At 29.1% G+C, this 22,569-nt stretch overlaps 1 protein-coding gene across 3 annotated transcripts in view; it reads left to right on the plus strand.

Annotated features, from left to right (window-relative positions):
* Positions 1 to 22,361, plus strand: part of LOC107443874 (uncharacterized) — a 329,039-nt gene extending 306,678 nt beyond the window's left edge. For all 3 annotated transcript variants that reach the window (XM_087166130.1, XM_087166132.1, XM_087166131.1), the window contains one exon: positions 21,041 to 22,361. In XM_087166130.1, coding sequence (XP_087022256.1) covers positions 21,041 to 21,267 — 227 coding nt within the window. In that variant the 3' untranslated portion in view covers positions 21,268 to 22,361. The remainder of the gene's footprint in view (positions 1 to 21,040) is intronic.
* Positions 22,362 to 22,569: the final 208 nt, after the last annotated feature.

The following is a 22,569-nucleotide window of genomic DNA, read 5'->3' on the forward strand; positions in this document are numbered from 1 at the left end:
AAAAGAAAATTTAAAAGTGTAAGAACTTATGCTACTATCAGCCGTATTTTGTAATGTAATTTATAAAGTAATAATAAATAATTAAATAGATACATAAATTATATTTTAAGCGAAAAAAATTTTTTCTCAGAGTTTGAAGCTTGTTTAATTTTCTAAGAACTGTTATAGTTCATGAAAACGAGAAACTGGTTTCTTTTTTTTATCGTAGGAAATTGGGTTAGTTTCACTTGAAAAAACATTTTAATATATTCAATGATGCATTAATAAAAAGAACATTTTAATAATATTCAGTAATAGTAAAATTGTATTTTAAATGTTAATGCATTTAATTTTATAAATAATTTAATTTGCAGCTAAATTTATTAATATTTTACAGTAAGCATGTTCAAAATTGTACACAAGCATGCTTATCTATGCACTTTATAGACTTTTATTAAACTAGTTTTAATGCATTATTTCTTCTAAATTTAAATAAAAAGAAAAATTCTTAAAAAAAAAAAAATTAAGAAATTTTCTACATCATTTACTTTTATGAAAATTTTTATACAAATATCGATTAACCAACAATTCATTCGAATACTTTTTAAAAATTAACTTAAATTTATCTTTATTTGCAAAGATTGTTATCAGCATGCTTAAGTTTACATTATTATTCAAAAATTGTTAATATACTATATATTACAAATTTGTCATAAAATATACCGCTAGATTTGACATGAAATGACAATTGGAATGCAATAATATTAGATTTTTGGTTTCGAAAGCATCTTACTCTTGATAAAAAGGAGCTTGAATTTGTTAAAAAGAATAATGGATATTACAAACAAAATAGAAATTGAGGTTTTCTGTCTCAAATCTTAGTTCGAGATGCATCTTTGGAACCATAAAATTATGAAACGAAACGTATTCAGGTTATTGTGCTAAAATTATTGTCTTTCTCTGAAGTAATAAATATGGAAACCGTGACAAGTTCGTTTCTCTCCAGTCGTCCTATATTCTGAAGGTCATTGCATGTGACATTTCAATATAAATTCGTGGACTAGTCAACTAGTTGTTGATTGTCAACGCGACACTGTTTTTTATAAAAAGAAAAATGTAATTCTTTAGTTTCAGAAATATTAAAATCGCTATCATTTACAGTTACTAATAACCTATCTAACATTTCCGATGTAAAAAATTAATTTTTAATAGCGCTTACCATAGGTTTGAAATAATGGAGTAATATTAATTTTAGTGCATCAACTTAGTTTTTAAGCTCCGAAACAATAAAAATGTGAATCAATAATTTACTGAGGTTATTGTTCTAAAATTTGTACTGGCGCAATAAGTATATAAATAAATAAACAAACCACCATGAATAACTTTTAATCTAATCATCGGATCTTCACGATGTTGAACTCTATCTTAATGGTTCGAGGGAGTGACGGCATATGTACTAATTAATTAGTGCAGACGATATTTAAAGTTACGACATTAGTCACACAAACATGATTTCTCTTAATAAACATACCTTTTGTTTGATGGATCTGGATTTTTGTCCTCCAAAATATAGGGGGTAGCAGCAATCTGGGAAATATGTTCCAGTAGTATCAGGACAGTTGTCTAAAATTTGGACCCCCTAATGATTAATTTCATTTTTTGGGGGTATTTCGTCTTCCACCGAGAACTTTTTAAGCGAAATGAAAAATTTTAGTTCAAAAATTATTTATGGTGGTATGGTAATTTTTTTTTCTCAAGGTAAACTTTCTTGGAACATTAAATATGAAAGATCTGTCATGCATTACAACTGACTTCATCAATCTGAAAAATAAGTAATTCACATTGATTAATAACTTTTTATGTTGTAGTTTATTTAAATAAAAATCTGCATTAAAAGTTGTTATTAGCATTAACGAACTTTACTAGCATTGCAGAGATTCAAGATTACTTTAGAAATGGAATAAATGATTTCTGGCAAAAGATTCGTAGTAAATTTTGGATGATTTAGAAACTTTAGTTTCAGTACTGAATTAAAAGCAAAGTTATATTTTATGTGGAAAAACCGAAATCAGCTAATCAGTAATTCAAATAACTTTAGTTTTCAAGACTTTTGCTGGTTAAAAAAAATGGAGCGTGAATTCATATACTTACATACATGAATTTGACGGGGAACACAAAAGCAGAACTTGGCGAGCAACCCAAGTTAAAACCCAATCAAATATCTTACTTTTTTGAGTGGGTTTGAAACTACTTGTCACAATTCTTTATCTACGTCAGATACGGAAACTTTATCTAACATCAGTAGTAGAACTATCAAGATAATTTCTAGAAAAAATTTGTCTCTCTTAGTGGTTTTCAGTGGTAAAGGCTGCGACCAGTCAAAATAAAACAAACTTATCCGTGTTAATGCACAGAGAATGTAAAAATTCAGTTTAGAAGTATGGTAAAATTAGAATTGAAATTTAATACAACTTTAAAACAATCGTTTCTCTTGGGAAAATTGTTAACGTCTTATAGTATTCGATAACGAAGTATAAAATTTAAATTGTAAAACGAATCGGAAATCATGCATTAAAAAATGCTTTGTCTTAACTGTGACTTATTTATCCTTCAATTTTCCAAGCAGTGCGTTTTTAACTCCTAAAATAATAAATATCGGGTAAAGAGAAATACTTGTGTGTCGTGTTTGTGGACGCGTCTGTTGTAAACTACGTGTTTGTGAAAAATGCTATGAAATTGAATATGAAGATAGGTGTTAACCAAAATGTATTCCCTTTTCAAAATCTTAGGGGTCTAGGAATGTTAAAAAAGAGGGTGTTAGTAACTAGTAACAAAGCCCGCTTGTAACTAGAGCTGTTCAAATTATAATTCCTTAAGGCATACTTAAAAACTGAAACAACAGATGACAGTCCACAAACAGAAACTCATAAATTACGTGATATATTATCATAAATATATCATTATAAACCGTGAACTTTCATGAAATCCGTGAAATGTATTATTAGAAGATGGACTTTCAGTGCAAATAACTTATTTAGATTTATTGTGTTAAAATTATCGCTTTTCCTGTGGCTTCGAATATAAAAGACGTTGCAAGTTAATATTCATCTCTCGGTCTACATTATGAAACTTTTGTTTGAAACAATGTTAAAAAAATTATTAAATAAAACCTGTCGCTGTCAAGAAAATTTCTAATCAAACTACGTTTTAGACTTGAGTTTACAAACCAATAAAAAACAAAAATGATTTTGAATACTATATAATTTTAAATTTATTTTAATTTTTTTAAATCATTTTTGTTTGAAATTTTCTTATATTAAATATGATTGGAGGCTTTCAGAAATACCATTTGATGTGCTCTTTCTGGATATCTTTAAGAACAAAAAAGGTAATACAGCACCGACCAAATGCTTGACACAGTCAAGTGTAAAGAGGTCTTTTTTTTCGACACCGTTTCTATCAATTTTCGACTTCTTGGTAAGAAAAAAGATGAGCTTTTCAGTCCCACTGTGCAAATGACTTATTCGGGTTATTGTGCTAAAATTATTGCTTTTCCCTGAAGCTATAAATCTAAAAGACGTTGCAAGTTCATTTCTCTCGGTCAATCTACATTGTTAAAGGGACATCAACATCTCGTTAAACATCCATAGTATTTATGGCAATTTCAACAATTCTGGAGATCAAAGGTTTGAAGAGCGAATGATTTTCTACTGCGCAAACTTCCTGCCGTTAATAATTGTGCACACCTCACTCATTCCATTGCTGTGTAAAAAAAATAAATATACCTACCGGTAAAGATCAAGAAATGACCCCAACAAACCAGTCAATAGCAACGAATTGAAGAGGGAAGGTGATAAACCCAGTCATCCATCCCGACCCTAAAGACGATGTCTAATGGATATCCAAGAAGGTACGGGGTCATGGTATTTTAGGCTGGTTATCGCAGCTCGCTAAAGCGTGTTTTAGTGCCCTAAAAAAAGTAAAAGGTGAAAATAAAAAAAAAGAAATAATAAATATGGTCCAGATGATGCAGTGCTGGTCTTTTATATCAACCAGAGGTTGGGCAAAATGCAGGGGCTATTTTCTTCTGTGGAGAAAATGATGTAGGTGAGGCTCGGCTGAATATAAAAAAACAGGATTTAAGCCCAAAAGCTTTTCTGTTTACTGCTTGATGAGCCATATAGGATGAATTTATCTGGAGATAGCTCGAACGACCCTTTTTTATTTACTTGTAACGTTTCTTCTTTAATAGATTTTGGAAATGCTGATTTATCTCAGACGGTGGCATCTATCAATTCTGTTTGCTTTCTATGCGTAAATAAGAATTGAAAGCCGATGAGCAATTGGGGTATTTTTAACAAATATTTATGCATTATTTTTTATATATTATTTTTATTACTTATTATGCATTTGGTAACACAATAACTAAGAAAGACGTTATTATGATTGTAGATAATTTTATATGTATATAGCATATACTGTTTATGGATAAAATTACGCTATGGATAATTCAATATTTTACGATTTTGAGTTATTACTGCATTTTATTATAATAAGTTATAGATTTGAACTGTTTTAACAATGTATGCTTATGCATTTTCGAATTTGAGGGAAATCTAGAGGTAGAATTAGAGTTTTTTTAAACCACTAGCTGTAAAATATATTTAAATTTGTTTATGAATTACACTACTAATTTAAGTTTTCGATAAATATCTTAAAAACTCAAGCATGTTTGTATATTTCCATCAGGTTAATTTCCTAAAATTTTCTTATCGTAAATCTGTAATTATTCGCTTTCCTTTTCCGTTCAAACAAGTTTATAAAAAGTAGATTTTGTATAATTACTAATCTACATGTTCTTACTCGTTGATGATATTGTATTGAACAATTTCACACATTGTTAAGAAACTAAAAATGGCTAAAGACCCTAATATCAACGTTATCAAATTGCATCAAAAACAGTACAGTCAGGGATATTATCTTGAAAAGTCACGTGTAGTATTTGCAAAGTAGATCAAAATAAGGTATCAATGTTCACCAGTCGCGACGTCACATTTGGATGTCTTCAGACGTTAATATAAGACATAACAAGTTAAGGTACAAAGATCAGTTAGAGCTAAACGGTTCTACTTAACTGCCATATTTTATCGAGACACTTCTTATTTAATGGTGTAATATATATCATTAGATTTATATATCATATATAGAAACGGCTAAAGAGTTAACTGTTCCCATAGCACGACGTAAAGAGAATATAATTTTACAATTAAAAAGAATAATAAATAAAATTATGCACTAGTACAACCATCTATAACAAATTAAACTGCTAATTATAATTTTCTTTTAATGTGGATGCGTCATAGAAATTCCTGATTAAATCTTACAAAATACTTTAACAACACATTGAATATAACTTGTAAATAAACTGCTAAACTTTACAATTAAAAGTTGTTCTGATAGTTCGAGTTTTTGATGAGCGTCTTTAAAACCGGAGCACGTTTTCAAATTCAAATCTGCCTAATCCCTTTACTTCGAGTACTTAACGATTACAAATTTGCAATATGTAAGTAAATTTTAACTTTCTTATTCTGTTAAAACAAGCTTTTGAAAAGTAGATTTTACTTGTTACCAATCTCTACGCTTTCACTCATTGATGGTATTGTATTACATAATTCCTTGCAATGCTTAGAAATCGGGTGAAGAGTTAACTGTTTCCAAAGCATGACGTAAAGGAATATAAACCGATTAGAACATTCATCCGACTTTAGAATCGGAGTAGATTCTGAAACAAAAAGTCTCCCATGCGGACATATTTTTGATAAGCCTAACTCCTCTTTTCAGTTAGACGTCGGAGGAGTAGCCTCTTTCTCAAATAATCCGATTTTTGGAGTAATCGTATTTTATGATTAATACCCTATTTCGAAGCTGTGCCTGCTTCTTTCGGGAATATCGGAATTTACGACAGTGTTGCCAGTTGTTAAAAGATTAAAAGAGCATCGATATGCGTAGGGAGAAAATTATGAGTTAGAAGATATTTTTGGAATCAGCAGTTGCAAATTCCCTTTAGGGCTGGTGTAGCAATAGTGGTTCTCCGAAACTTATAATAATTCTTAATTTCCCCAACCAGAAATCGAATTCATTATTGCATATTTAAAACTAAATAACATGCGTTTTGAAGACATGCGCTTGTTTTCGAACATAATTATTATTCTTTTGAGATTTCGATGACTTAGGCTTGGAATTTAGAAAACAAAATTGGTGATGAGTAGAGAAATAGACGTTCTTGTCACTGTTATGCATTCATTATTTAAAATGTGATCATTTACTAATATTTTTAAACACTAGTTTGGAATTTAGAAAACGAAATTGGTGATGAGTAGATAAATATGTTTTTGTCGTTGTTATGCATTTATTATTTAAAATAAGATAATTTACTAATATTTTTAAACACTAGTTTGGAATTTAGAAGACGAAATTGGTGATGAGTAGAGAAATAGATGTTCTTATCGTTGTTATGCATTTATTATTTAAAATGTGATCATTTACTAATATTTTTAAACACTAGTTTGGAATTTAGAAGACGAAATTGGTGATGAGTAGAGAAATAGATGTTCTTATCGTTGTTATGCATTTATTATTTAAAATGTGATCATTTACTAATATTTTTAAACACTAGTTTGGAATTTAGAAGACGAAATTGGTGATGAGTAGAGAAATAGATGTTCTTATCGTTGTTATGCATTTATTATTTAAAATGTGATCATTTACTAATATTTTTAAACACTAGTTTGGAATTTAGAAGACGAAATTGGTGATGAGTAGAGAAATAGATGTTCTTATCGTTGTTATGCATTTATTATTTAAAATGTGATCATTTACTAATATTTTTAAACACTAGTTTGGAATTTAGAAAACGAAATTAGTGATAAGTAGAGAAATTGATGTTCTTGTCGCTGTTATACCTTTATTATTTAAAATGTAACAATTTACTAATATCTTTAAACAATAGTTTGGAATTTAGAAAACGAAATTCATGATGAGTAGAGGAGTAGGTGTTCTTGTTGTAGTCATACATTTATTGTTAAAAATGTGGTAATTTGCTAATATTGTTTAAACAATCTTGTTTAAAATTCTTTAAACATAGAAAATTCCAAAGTAGAAAAAAAAATGTTTTATTTTAAAGACTAAAACTAATTGGGACTTCCTTGTAGAGCTTAAAATTTCATAGTTCGTCATACTATAAAAGCAAAACCAAAGCAAATTTACAATGAGGCACTGAAAATGTTTTTGACTCATATTTTCAAAATCAATTTACTTTGAAAATATTAGTAAATAGTGCGTAACGAATCATCAGAATATTTAAGGCATTAAAAAGTGCATTTTTAGAAACGCTCATGTTCACTTATGTTTATTTACAATCAAATAGATAATTATTAGTTAAGTGCCAAATGATCACTGATACTATGAAAAATAAGAAAAGTATATAGACAGAAATTCGATTAAAACATGCTGCATCTTTAATAAGGCATTTAAATAAATCCTATTTCCATTCAACTAAAACCATTATATCGTTTTGTTATATTTAACAAAAATTAATTTAAATTATGATGTATTTTTGTTGGGGTCATGATAAATTTGGAACAAATTTAGAGAATACTATGGTTTACTGTGCTTGAAAATATTTCCAACAATGCAGGATGTTTCTTAATCACCACTCTTAATGTGTAGATAGTAGATAATGTTTAGAATCCTTGTCAAAAATAATGTCCAAAACGTATGCAAATGTTTGAAAATTTATATCTGAGCTGGAAAAGAGCAAAAATTTTATCGAAATCTAACGAATAATCAAACAAGGCAGTAATAGACTGACTAAGATTTCTTAAAAAAATAAATAAAAATAACATTAGTTCTGCGAGTAAGCAAAAGCATGATCCACCTATCTGGACCATATTTTCCAGATTGCGTACATTCCTTACATTTTGAGTTTTAGAAACGTGAATCTTTTGAAAAATCAAAGTTTTATGTAGGTTAGTTTTTATATCAGATTTCACAACGAAAATTAAAATCTGGTCTTATCATAGTTATCATTATTAACATATCTCTTGGTATAAAAATTTGGTAATGAGATCAAAGGTTGCTTAAGGTTATGTGTTTTCTTCTAACTCTCTATACAGGGCAAAGTGGAAACACAGGGGAGAAACGTTTCATGGCAAATTCCGTTGCACCTCCATTGGTATTGAAAAATTTGGGAAAAGTAATTTCAGATGAACCTAGAGTGAATCATAAAGTTTCAAATGTTTTTTTTTTTTTTTAAATCTCAAAATGCGAACAAATTTACTCCACTGCGTAATTCTGAATAATCCTGTCTGCTATAATTTGTTTGCATATTTTGGAATGCAAAATATGTGGGCATTTGAAACTTCATTGTTTACTCTAGTTATACCATAAGCCACTCGTTCCAGGCTTTAAATTTTAAATAATTTTTTGAATGAAAAAAGAACGTGCCAGGAACAGTTTCTTCCGGTGTATAGCGTTCTCTTAGTGAATTCGAAAAAATTAACTTCAGAATCTAAGAAAGCATCGAGAAAGTTCTTATAAAACATTGTGTTTCGATAAAATCTTAAGTCATTAACAGACATCTTATACTAAACTCTAATGGCGAGACATTGGATCTACAATATCTCTTGCTCACGATACGTCGTAACTCACATTCCATCACGCATAAAATAAAATTTATATGGAAATTTTCGCATCGACTCAATACAAAAAGATCTGAACGTTAAGAACCCATTCCCTCTAAACAAAGAAAGAAACTAATCCTTCTCGGGAATGATCCCATAAACATCAGTGGTCCTCCAACGATGCTTAAGATCACTCCCTGCATCATCCTCTTCATCCTCCGGCATTAAGTTTTGCTGGGGTAATCAAAGGATTAAGCCTTCCAGTATCGGTTATTACTGATGTAAAGAAGCGATGAGGACGAGTCCTGATAATCAGTCATGCCTCTATGACCTGTCATGGCTTAACCTTGCTCCAACGTTCTATCTTTGGAACTTAATTTGGGGTCGTTATCGAATTGGAAAAGGGAATAGGGCGGGAGTTTCGCCCCATCCCCTCATCTGGAAGATGATTCTTTAGGAGACTGAAGATACTCCTAGATGATTTTCACCCTCTCCAAGTGATTAGGAGTAAATAAGTATTAGTCGAAATTCTCGAGGCGGTTTGTCATTACTTATTAAATGTCATCATCTAGTTTAATTCCGTATAGGTAGATAACGGGATCGATACGTAGCTCAGTTGTAGACACTTTTGAAAAAATAATTTTATATGAGTTCCGTATCAATTCTTTTTTCAAGATGAGTTGTAAGTTACTTATGTATTCTGTAAAACATATATGCCTTTGTGACCTAAAAGCTTGTTTTCTATTTTAAGAAAATACTAAATACACATGCAAAAATTAATAAATATGTTCCTTTTTAAAATATTTCTTATTGATATTTATATGAAAATTGCTAAAATATATCATGGATTTAATTTACACCGTTCATATTAATATGAGCTTCTTTTGAAGTTTCATATCCATATCCTGTATAAATGAATAACAATAAAAATTCAAATCTGTAGGAAATCGTCAGGAGTCTAATAAGAAATTGGAGAACATTAAAAACATAAAGTGACTGTAAAAATAATGAAAAATATTCACAGCAGAATCAGAAATTTTAAAGATATTAAGTCAGTAAAAATAAATAAATTGCTTTGTTTCTCTTAGACATTATTATGTTTCTTAACCCGCGTTAAACAGCCACATTTGCGTTAGGAAAAAAAAACGAAAACCTCCCACGGTTAGCCCTACGGTATAGGATATTTTACGTCGGCACTGCAATCAGTATAACCCGAGAGTAGAATTCATATCAACCAGCAATCGTGGGATGTTCTATCCCCTGAGCCACCGCGACTCGCTCTTAGACTTTAAACTTTTTTCCGGTTCTCATATCACCGGGGACAAAATGAACCCAGCCTAAACTGTGGTAGTTGTGGTCTCTACCCCCTCGTATGTGCGCAATGAACCTATTTTTCTTAAAAAGTATAGTATCTGCAAAAATTTTCATAACGTTTTTTTTTTAGATTTTATTATGGCTTTAAGTCAACATACAATTAAGAAACTTACATGCATTTTTTAATATACTAATAATTATTATTAACAATAATTTATATTTTTCAAATGAGTGGCTCTGACATCTATACATGGGTTTCTGAGCCAAGGCGTACTTTCACGCATGCGGTGCTCTCCTGACAAACGAAACGCGCACCTTTTTGACTTAATTTTCAAAAGGCTAATGGCTTACGAACTTGGATTGTCCTAGTGTCATTAGAAACAATGACATCATATTTTTCAAGCATGTATTAAAAATGTAAAATGTTTCAATGTAAAATGCACTGAAAATTACTTTTTTCACTACATTACTCTGTCAAGAGATAAAAATGGCTCTTTTCCTTTTAAATATGTAACAAATTGTATAGTGAATTGTTGCAAAACTCAGAAATAGGTCTCTCTAATAATGATTGATATTTATTCCGCTGTGTAAAGTATTCTGCTGTTTACATACAATTATAGAAATTTAGTATTTAAGGAAGATTAACGATCTTACTATGCAACTAATCATTTTAAAACTAGAAGGGGGCATTCATACCTTCCGAAATTGAATAAAAGCAGAACAATTTTTCTCCACAAATTAATCCAGTTACCTTAATTGAATTGCGACACTATTCATCAAACGATAACTTCAAACGGGGGGGTTGGTATGTCAAAGGATCTCAATCGATCAACATTTATTTGCACTATTACGTCATCTAGGACTTTGTCCGAATCAATTAGTCTGTCAGAAGAATCCACTGCTAAAAATTTAGAATAATCGAATACGCTGAAGAAGATAATCCATTAAAGGAGAGTAAAATAAATTATTTTTATCCAGAAATACAAATTGAATTTAGAAAGAGACTTGAATTTGATTTTTTTTTCTTCAATTCCCGTCAGATTGGAGTGTGAGATGATAAATATGGAGATTGCCAGGGGTTCTTAGTTAGTTGCCATTTCACATCTTTGGGCCATCAATAAGAAGGCAAAAATGGTCGCTTTCCCAAATTATTTCAAAATATTTTCTTTCGTTATTTTAAAAAACGGATTCATAAAGAAAAATATGAAAGTGATTAGTAGGTGATACCTTTTATAAAGTTGATAATCAATGTTTTTAATTTTCAAGATAATAATTATGAAAGAGTTCTTTCATAGGTCTAGAATATTTTTATGTTTGGAAGACTTGAATTTTTTTTTTTCAATTCTCGTCAGTGTGAGTGGCTGAATATTAAGATCACCAGGGATTCGTAGTTGTCATTTTACATATATGTGTACATTTTACATTAATGAGGCAGATAAAAATAGTCCCTTTTCCTTTTATTCCAATCTATTTTTTTCTTATAAATTGGAAATGCAAATTAATATAGGAAACACTGCATGTGATTAGTTGGCAGTGCTTCAATCTCATGTTTAGTAGGTAATCAATTTTTGAAAATTAATATTCTAGGTTCTTGAAAAACTCACCTTTTCGCTAAGTAGTACGCTTTCTTGAATTTTCCTTGAAGGGAGGGGGAAAATAAATTATTAAGTATGATTTCTACCTCTATCAAACTTCTTTAGGGTAGGCAAGGCTTTATGAGCAATTATATATTTTTGCAGAACTTAAAATTTTAACGTTTGAGCAAAAGTTTACATTTGTGTCTTTTTTAAACTCATGCGTTCAAATGTACATCTTGATTTGAATAATATTTAAAAAATGCAATAAAGTATCTATAAAAAATTATAGGTATAGGGGAAACTTAAAGGATACTTTCACATATTTTTTATTTTAAGCATTTTTAGCACCATCTTGTCTTTATATTATTTAGCACCATATTCAGCAGTTTGATCCCTTTTATAAGAAAAAAAAACAATATTTTCCGAAACATGTGATGAAAAAGGTACCAAACTAGTAATGGCAGCAATAAATAGATCAAAAATAGACATAGATTGAAAAAGAGGAGAAAAAAAAATTTGTTTGTTATGAGCATATATGGCAGTACTTTTACCTTCGTTACTTGTACCGCCGGTACAAGTAAAAGCCGGTACTTTTACTTGTACTTCGTTACTTTCTAACTTTAGTACTTTTACTTGTACTTTCGTTACTTTTTTAGGGAAAAAGTACAAGTATTTGTAACGGAAATATCGAATGAAATCGTTACTTTTTTCTAAAACTCGGTAAGCTATCTAAGAAAAAAAGAAGAAGAAAAATTAAATTTAAAAAAAATGCTTATGTTTTTTAATTTATAAAATTAATGTTCAATATATATGCATTTCCAGCTAACTTCGTGTTTAAATACCTTCTGTTTCAACTTATACTGCACATTCAATTATTTTTTACTAGCTCAAAGATCACAAAGCTATCTGTAACCCCGTATTTGCTTTGTTTATGCTTTTAAAACGCGTTTCTAAAGAGTAAAACAATTTTAAATCAATGGTAATTTAAAAAAAATAAAAATAATAAGCTAAAAATTAAAATCAATAGATAAAATTTCTTTTTCGCGCAAATCCATAAAAAGTTTGATAATAAAATTATATTTGATTTTAAAATTATATTATACTATTATATTATAAAATTATATTATACTATTATATTATAAAATTATATTATAATATTCTTCCGAATTTAAAAATAAATTAATATCCATAACTTTCAAAATTAAAATTAATTAAATAAATAACAGCAATTTTGCAAAAACATTAAAGAACATAAGAATATTATTCAATAAAATTTTAGGTGACTTTGAATTTTCGATTTCCTGGAAATGTACTTTTAAATCGTTACTTTTTTTGTTTAGTACTTGTACTTTTACTTGTACTTTTTACTCGTTACTTTTTAAACTAAGAACTTTTTACTTTTTACTCGTTAATTTTTTTTAAAAATACTTGTACTTTTACTCGTTGCTTTTTAAAAGTAACGTTGCCATATATGGTTATGAGACAAATATTATTTTATTCAGTATACCAATTGAAAGTTTAGTGGTCAGAAAAAATAAGACTTTTCATGGTCAAAAAATATTTTTGTACAGTGATTGTATTTAATTATACTGAAAAACAAGAATAAATTAAATAAACAGCAAGTAGGAATGCAATTAAGGAGAATCATAAGAATCAGGAAGAGGTCAATCAAGAAATCACATACGAGCGTGATAAAACAAATAAGAAGGTGATTAGCAAGGACGGATGAAAGAGAAGTACAAAGAGAGAAAAAAAGAAAAAAATATCTTGGTCGGTTAACAAATGATAAATTTCATTTTGTAATTTTTCTCAGCGAATAATTTATTGATATGGAAATTTGCTAACTTATAGATTATTTTAAATTTGAATGACACTTTTTAAGAATTTAAACTGGGGAAACATTTTAGGTTAAAATACAAACTCTTGCAGCAAATTAATGCGATAGGGTATAACTTTGCCTCCGATAGCCATTGTTTTTAATTTAAAATTAATTCAACAGATGACGCTGCAAGCAGTACATTTGTAGAGTAATATTGAACAATTGAAATAACATCACAATTTTCAAAATCTTCCAATGTTTGCAAAAAAAACTTTTAATTTATTCGAAATGTTCCCCACCAGCCACAATCACAATTCTTAATCGGAGAACAATTTTTTGTTATCAAAATATAACAAAAAAAACCTCAAGTGCTATTTACAACGGCATCTATCGGGAACTGTTTAAATTAGAACAAGGAACTGTGGGAGCAAATTTGTCTCCCTTGTTACATGAATTACACGTTTTGTTTTTCTAACCTTATCAGTTTTTGTGTAGTTTTAAGACACTCTATATGAAATAATTTTATAATAAAGAAAAGGTACAGCTATATTGCTTTAAGTTTAAAAAACCTTGCGTTTCTTTTATAAGGGGAAATCAAGAAACATAATTTATTAAGAAATGAGATGTACATAAAAATTGAAGTACAGAGTTGAGAGAAAGGCTTGATTTTCGATAGCAGTAAAAAAAGTAAAACAAGTTGATGGATACGTTGATTGTCATGGGATTTCTAGTTGGTGGTCATTTCACGTATCAATGCCATCTGTAAGACTGGCAAAAGTGGTCCCTATTGCCTCTTTTTCTTCCCAATATTTTCTCATATTATTCTCAAAGGAGAAACGGAGAGTAGAATTTTAAAGAGTTATGTGTAGGATAAAGTCTTGAAATACATCATATATATATATATATATATATATATATATATATATATATATATATATATATATAATTTAAATTAATGATCAATTAAAATCTTTGTTTAGACCATTAAAAATGAATTTAAACCATATAATTTGAACAATGCAAAAAGTAATATTTTTTGTAACCTACATTTTAAAAATAGTATATATATATATATGTTTGATATTTTCATTTTGTTGAATTTATTAACTGCAATTTTAACTATATTTTCTTTAGATAAAGATTGCCATTGAACTAAATATCCAATCCGATGTGATCATCTTAATTTCAAATTTGTTTAATTGGTAAATTCCAGTCACCAATTTAAAAATTTAATTTATATCTTTAAGAAATTATTTAATATTTTATTCTGAAATTTCAAGCTAATGGATGGTAATAAAATTTGAAAATAAAATAATATCGATGTCTTAAAATGACTCTCAATGTTACAGTTAAAGTAAACGTATGTAACACAAAATTATATCTTAATTAAGCGTTTTTTAAACGTTAGGGTGAAAAATATGGAATGTAATTAGTCAATCAAAATCGTAAACATTTTATTCGCAAATTCAATGAGCCTAATTATTGCAGATACAAGTTCCTAAATTAAGTCAGTGAAAAACTCGTTTTTTTTGCATTTGCCATATTCAAGTATTAGTAAGGTTAAAACAGTGAACAAAAAAAATCTGGACTTACTATTTTATTTTGTTTAATTTATACAATATTAGGAAAATAACTTAAGTTACTGAAATGAATACACTTAATCTGATGCATTTATTTTCTTTTCCTGACAACATCTAACAATTTAAGAAAACACTTCTTTAATAATGTATCGCCAAAAAAAAAAATCTTTCATGGATATTCAGTGGATGATGAAATTGGAAAGTCCAAACATTTTTCTTCGGATTTCTTTAACTTAACCCACATTTTGCCAGGTTAAGAACCAATAAACAAAACAAAATAGAATAGTGAACGGGGAAAAAAAGCTCGAATGCATCCTTTATCTCTGATTCAAGACTTAAGATAAAAATAATAAAAGAAATCTCTCTCCAGATTTATAATTCTAGTCTCTACTTTTTATTTACTTACCACAAGTTGTTTCCTATGCGGACAGCTTAACTCAAAGTTACGAGTTTTTTCTGAAACTGTATCCTAGCTTCACAAAATCCCATCTTTCTCCCTACTTTTTCCGTTATCAACTTCTAGGATATATATTCTTTCCTAGCATCTTATCCTAGGATAAGTACAATGAGAAAACGGGAAAAAATATATAACTTCTCGCGTACAGCTGGCGTTAACGTGTCATTTTACTGGTGCTTAGGAAATTTAGGGATGTCTTTTTTCTTTTTTTAACTCTCTTTTACTGCTAACATTCTTTTTTTGTTGTCTTCTTTTATTTCCTTCGCCCTGAAAATATTACACTAAATCTTGTTTGCTAGGTTAAATTTCGAGTTAAGACTTTTTTGAGAATGTTTGATTTCAGTGATCTGCACTAATTTTTGGTTGCGTCCGATATATTTCATATTTAAATATAAGGAGATAATATTGAACAAGCAGTTTTAAGAAGAGAATAGGGCATACTAAAAAGACTTAGTTCTTTAAGAAAAAATTACGTTCAGAGCTCAAAATTGTATCATTTAAACAACAAAAAGTAATAAGATATATGATGCAAGAAAAATAAAAGTAAGATTCTTTATTTCTATATCAAAAATCTCAATTAAACAACATTAAAAAAAGTAAGAAAGTCACTAAATAGTTGATTCAACTACGTGACATCTTTAATTGTATCGTATTTTCTTATAAAATATTAAGAAATAAAACTGAAAAATGAACACATTTTTTATGAAAGGTTTCTACGAATTTCACGAGATTTAAACAATATTTATTTATTTATTGCAAATTGTTTGACGTTTCTTTTATTTTTCCAAAATCTGAAAAAAAATTGTTTAGTCTAGAAATGTTTGAAAGGTTTACAAGCCTAATTTTATCTAAGAGAGAGAATTTAACATAAACCTATTATTTTAGCCATTGGATTAGTTTATTTTATATGCGACTATTATTGAGATTGATTGCTAATATTTTTGAACACATATTATTTATAAATAGTGGGATAATACGTTAACCATTACTGATGCAAATTTATGCATCAGTGCATTAATTTTATTATCAGAGTATTCAATTTTAGTTCAAACATATTCTAGCAGATGTCGCTACAAGTAGTGAAACATATAAATCATGGAAAAAATAATTTAAAATCACGTCAAAATGTTTTGATTTCTCCTCAGAAGTTCAAATAACAATATTTTTGAAATGAAGATTGTTGTAATCGGAGGACAAAATTAGTAAACGCAACTGAAAGATCAATAAGAGAGACTTTCATCGCCATCTATCTGAAACTTCTTGAACTAATTTCGAAAACTCTGGGAAAAGTAATTACACCTTGACATTTGAATGTCATGTCATATGATGTAAATTTATTCCAAGATTTTTTTTCCAAATTTTTTATCAGTTTTTGAATTATAAATGTTTGAAAACCATCGGCTTACTTGCTTTGTAGGTTAAATCAGAATGTACTCGCGAACAGCTTAAAAATGTTTAACTACAAATCAGAATAGTTCACTAAATCTGCAGGTAATAAGAGGTTTAACTCTGCTTTTCTGCAAAAAAAAATCTTCATTCAAATTAAACTTGAGCCAAAGCCAAGAGTTTGAGTTCTTTCATTCTAAACGTGTTTAGCATTTGATAGGATACATCCTTCATATATGAAGATCTCTACTGTAAATATTTTGCATTTAAAAGAAAGTGTAGTTTGCGTCATATAAAACACTCTGTTTCATACATAAAAATATATTTTTAAATCTTTACATTATAGATTGTATCTCAATATTGTGGATTATAGAATTCAACTTGATTCATAATAACAAAATAGAAGTGAAAGTTTGCTATATTAAGAGCTAAATATTCATGGAATAGATTATTCAAAAATCATTATATATTTGAATTTCACCAACTCTATTCGATGAGTTTAATAAAGTGCGACGATGATTAATGCCACATTATTTGAATTTTAAATGTCAATGACTTCAAACTGATAAAATATTCAACTCTCGTGTCTAAATACTTTGCAGTTTTCCAATAACTATTCACCAATTTAAATTTCTCTTCACGGCGTCCTTTGGCGCAATACAGTGGCATCCATTTTTCCCTCTGACATTTCTTTCAATTGACAGAAACGTGGCATAATGAGATCCGCAATAAATCCCAAATTTAATGCAAATAATTGCAAAAGGCCTCCCTTGGCGATTATTCTAACCCCATGTCAATACTTTGTCATTCAAACCGCAGCAGTTGTAATTCAATATTTTGAGACGATTTCCTAGAATTTTACCGATTGCCAATATAAACTCCCCTATGGGACAGACTTCTGAATTTGTTTTGAGCAGCGATTCTAATATATATTCAGGAAGCCGTGTTGTAGCTATTGATTTACCTACACTTTCTTAGTTCTTGTATTTGCATATCGTGATAGACTGTCATTCTGTATACCATTTCTAATATGTCGTTGGCCATCGATCTTCAGAGTATTCAAACTAATACACAAAAGAACTGTTCAGTGAATGAAATTTTATGTTCGATTCTCGTGGAAGAGACAACATTTTAATTATTTATCACAGAGTGGTGGCAATAGCGAGGGATGTGTCACAAACAATTGAATTTTGGTTGTCAACGTCTTATTTGAAACTGGTTTATTGAGTTGTGCAATAAGCTGTTATTGGTAAAAATTGTTTTGTGTTACTTAGTGTTAAATGAGACATACGTTGTAATGACAAATAACTTAGGCAAAACAGATTGATTTTTGGTGTTTATGTTTTGCGTGAATGCGAAACAATTCGAGTTATTTACTGATTTAAAGTTTGCATTCGTAAATTACATTTTCTACAAATGTAATTTTGGTCTTAAATGTAATGAACTATTAAACACACAATCTTTTTTAAAAAGTAATGTCCATTTCAAGTATGCTAGTTAATATTTACAGTAAAAATAATTTTTTATCTTTGATCGTTTAATCTTGATGTTTTTTTCTAATCATAATATATCCGCATTTACAAAAAGTTTGCCGCAAAATACATATATAATATTCATTACGTATCTTTTCAAATGATATCATGATTTATATACATGTTGTTCGCAACATGTGATCCTGTATTTTATGTAATTCATTGTATACAATGCCTGACATGTTTAGGTTAAGTACTCATATAAAGGTGAGAATTATAAAATACATGTTATTAATAAAAAACCTGTTATTAACACAATGTTTTCATAAATAAATTAGTTCTCGGGACATTGAATTTATGAACTGTAAACTAGAACAAATAAATGATTTTTAAAATTACACAAAATATTCTACGTATTCCGAATTTATAATATCAGCGTTATTTTTTTAATATTTGGGGAGTATAGCTTGGTTTTTAATAAGTGAAAAATAAATTTCAGCAAATGAGTTTATAAAATGAAGTAATAATATGCGAAATAAAATAATTATATAAAACAAAAGAAAGTATATTAATTCAATAGCGCTTGAATTTTTTTTTCTTCTAAATAATTTGAATCGGGGGATTAATTGAAAGATTTGAGGCTTATAAGCCAATTTAATTGAAAGACTTGAGGTTTATAGGCCAATTGCTCATTACTGTGTTTTTAAAATTGCGTTAATGCTGGTTATAGAATGTTCCCGTATATTATACTGCTATCTAGTTACAACCACTTATAGAAAAGTGTATATTATCACTATATTTCCTCAAGCCATTCAATTACATATTATATGACTTTATATTCCTACATATCTTGTACATTTTCCGAAATAAAAAACGGTCCACCCTTAATAGCTTTTGATCAAATTGGATTTTTACATTCTGATACTCAATCTTAATGGTTCGAGAGGGTGACCTCAAATATACTAATTTATTAGTGCAGACGATATTTTAAATTACAAAATTAGACACAACAAAGCACTTTCTCTGAGTAAACATACTTTTTTTTTCGACGTGATCCAGAGATATAATTTCATGCAAAATATAACTTTTAGTATATATTTATTATTTTGTATTATTTTATTTAATAATAGTCGAAAAAGTTTTGAATTATAAGGTATACAATTTTTCACATCATTTTAACCAATGCAAATTTAAATGACACAAAAAAACAAGTGTATGAGCGAAACTGGTCGAATAGTTCCTGAGAAATCAAATTTTGAAAAAGCCGTATCTTTAAAATTCAATTTCTCAGGCTTTGCTCAAATTTTGTGTTTTGCCATGCAAAAATACATTCTTTAAAATTATGTAAAAAATTGCGTAACTTACAATTCAATTTTTTTTCAACTATTATAAAATAAACTAATAAAAAATAGTAAATACTGTCTAAAAGTTAGTTTTCCACGGAATTATCTTTAAGTAAATGAAGTTTATAATTGTATGCATTTTTTATTGTTATTTTGCTTAAAACATTTTCGAGATATGCCGAAATACGCGATAGGTAGAATTAACATTAAGGGGTCCAAACTTCCCCGCTTCTGACCAAAGTCTTGAAATCATATTTTCCAGATTCAGACTACCTCCTATATTTTGGGGGGTCAAAAATTCGAAATCCATCGCAGCAAATGTAGTGTTTTTGTGTATGATATTGCAACTTAAATCGTTTGCATTAATTAACATTTGTAAGGTCACCCTTTTGAACGTTTAAGATTGAGCTCTAGATCACTGAATCAAAATTATTCAGGGTGGCTCGTTTTTCATTTTGCCCACTGTGCATAGGGTTGTCCTAAATCTCATCAGGGCTATAGAAGTCTGAAGAAATATATGAAATAAAATAAATAAATACAGTAATAATATTACCTTGCACTTAATACAGAAAAAAATAAAGTTTTTTTTTACACACCTTACATGCATCCTGTGTGTGAACACTTGCTCACACGCCATGCGTAAATGCGACTGACCAGTTCTTACCAAACTAACTCTAATTTTATTTCATTCCTGGCGTTGAATAACAGACCTAATTCTGAATTTACGACAATCAATGTTCAATTCCGTAATTTTGAATTCAACCTAGAAGGCAAGGGAACTCCTGATCAATTATTAGAGCTGGCTAGTCTTCGCGGAAGACGTTTTGAAGAAAGTAAACCGTTTGTGTCACATGGAGAGGAAAACCACTATGACTACCCACAGCTAGCCCGTCGACCAGGGTATTCTCACCCGCCTATCACAGAGCATGTTTTACATCAGCATTGCAGTCGGTGAGGACCGGACACAGAATTTATATCAACCAGTCACCACTGTGATTCGAATTTGGGTCACGTCATATGGGAGGCGAGTGCTCTATACGCAGAGCCAACACGGCTCTTTGTGGAGCATTTAGCAAAATTGTGTGAGGGAATTCAAATATATTTAATGCCATTGATAGTCATTGATTCAAATATGCAACATTGATTCATTGAGCAATGCCATTGATTCAAATATATTCAAGGCCATCATACCATAGTAATGCGTGGTAGAAACTGGTCTATAGCATTAATGTTAGCCTCGTGATTGAGGATTCACACATTGAACAGAAGCAAGTTCTGTAAGTGAAACTGAATTACTTCTTTATTTAGTGCAAAGTTTATTTTCGCTGTGCTTTTTTACTATAGTCTTAAGAAAACTTGGAGAGAATTGTAAGTAACCATGTATGTGCATATCATATGCATTAATAACTTAAAATTGCATTGTTTATTGCAGGTGAGTTTGAAACCATCCACTTCTCAGAGAAAGGATTGTGTTTTACAAGACCAGTGCTGTACACAGTGGCAATTGTTGGAAGCGTGGCGCAAGTAGCTGTCTTCGGATCGTGTTTCCTTCTTTTTATTTTCGTTCGCAAATGCAGAAGAATTACTCAACAACAAGTTGGGTACATGAGCAGTCGCAGTTCCGTGTCCAGTAAACAGGAACTTTGTCCAAGTACATAGCCTTTTGGAGAACAGTCAGTGAGGGAAAAAGGCTTTAAAACGTTGAGAATCAAGATTCCCTTGTAAAATCGGGACTCAAGGATATGTGCAATTCTACGATAATCCTGACTGATAAAAATGAGGCAATATCGCCCATAAGCTCTACAAGAACGCCTATATTGAACCATCTTATGGTTGGTATTTACTGCGAAACTTAATTATGTGTTATCTTTTAAATATCTAAAATGATTCATGAGTTAAACTCATGTTGAAGTAGCTAGCTCGGTTCATTACCATTATTTGTATTATTACGCTAAAAATGGTTGGCCTTTTTTGGTGAGGAAATATATTTTTTAATTCTAATTTTCATTTTTTTAATTATTTTTATAAGTCTTTTTTACATTTTAAATCTGCAATACTTTTGCTTACTGTAGTATTGTATAGTAATAAGCATGAGTTACTTTTTTTCACTTAATTAAGATTGAATGATAAAAGAAAAAGGCTGTTAAGTTTAAATTGAGGAATTGAAGTTTTATTATGAGCTTTATATAAATATGGATTTGCTGTTTGAAATTTAAGTTCTAAAACATTTATAAATTTAATTTAGAAAAAAAAATAATTATGTCAATGAAAAATGCAACTTTGAGATCAATAATTTAATGACAATTCAAAGATCTTAAAGTTTGTGATATAACCCAGTGATGAACTGAGCATTGGAAATTGCCTCTTAAATGTGTATCTTTCAGGATTATGCAGATTATGAATATGAAATGAGCATCTGCGATGTAAACAAAAATACAAACTGCTAGCAAAACAATCTATACAATCTTGTTTTTTTCAATTCTTTTGTAAAAACAGTGTTAAAAAAATTAAGGTATATCGGACGCAAATAAATAAGTATTTCATATGGTCACAGACTATCAAAACCTAGTCTTATATTTAATAATAAAAGATAGTTTTTTTCTGGTATTGAACTTAATTTTAAATTTAAAGCATGCAATTTCTCATATGAATATAAAGATGTTTTTAAGTATGGTTATGTATACATTTAATTATTTTTATAACTAATTTAACGGGGATATGTGATAATTATGTTTCTGTAAAGTAACGAAAAATTAATTAATTAAAAAGAAACAAAGAGTTAGTTAAAATGTAAAAATATTAATTAAAATAAACCTCGATAAATGACTTAATTTTTTACGAAATTAATTAACTTTTATAATAAAATATACGCAATTATAAAACATCCCTTGTAAGTTTAAAGATTAATGTTTTTGTAGAAAATTTTATTTTATTTACCTGACAGAGTATCATGTAAGTCAA

This window comes from Parasteatoda tepidariorum, chromosome 6, assembly GCF_982258835.1.
Source record: "Parasteatoda tepidariorum strain Cologne lab strain chromosome 6, Ptep-v5.0, whole genome shotgun sequence".
Lineage (NCBI taxonomy): Eukaryota > Metazoa > Arthropoda > Arachnida > Araneae > Theridiidae > Parasteatoda > Parasteatoda tepidariorum.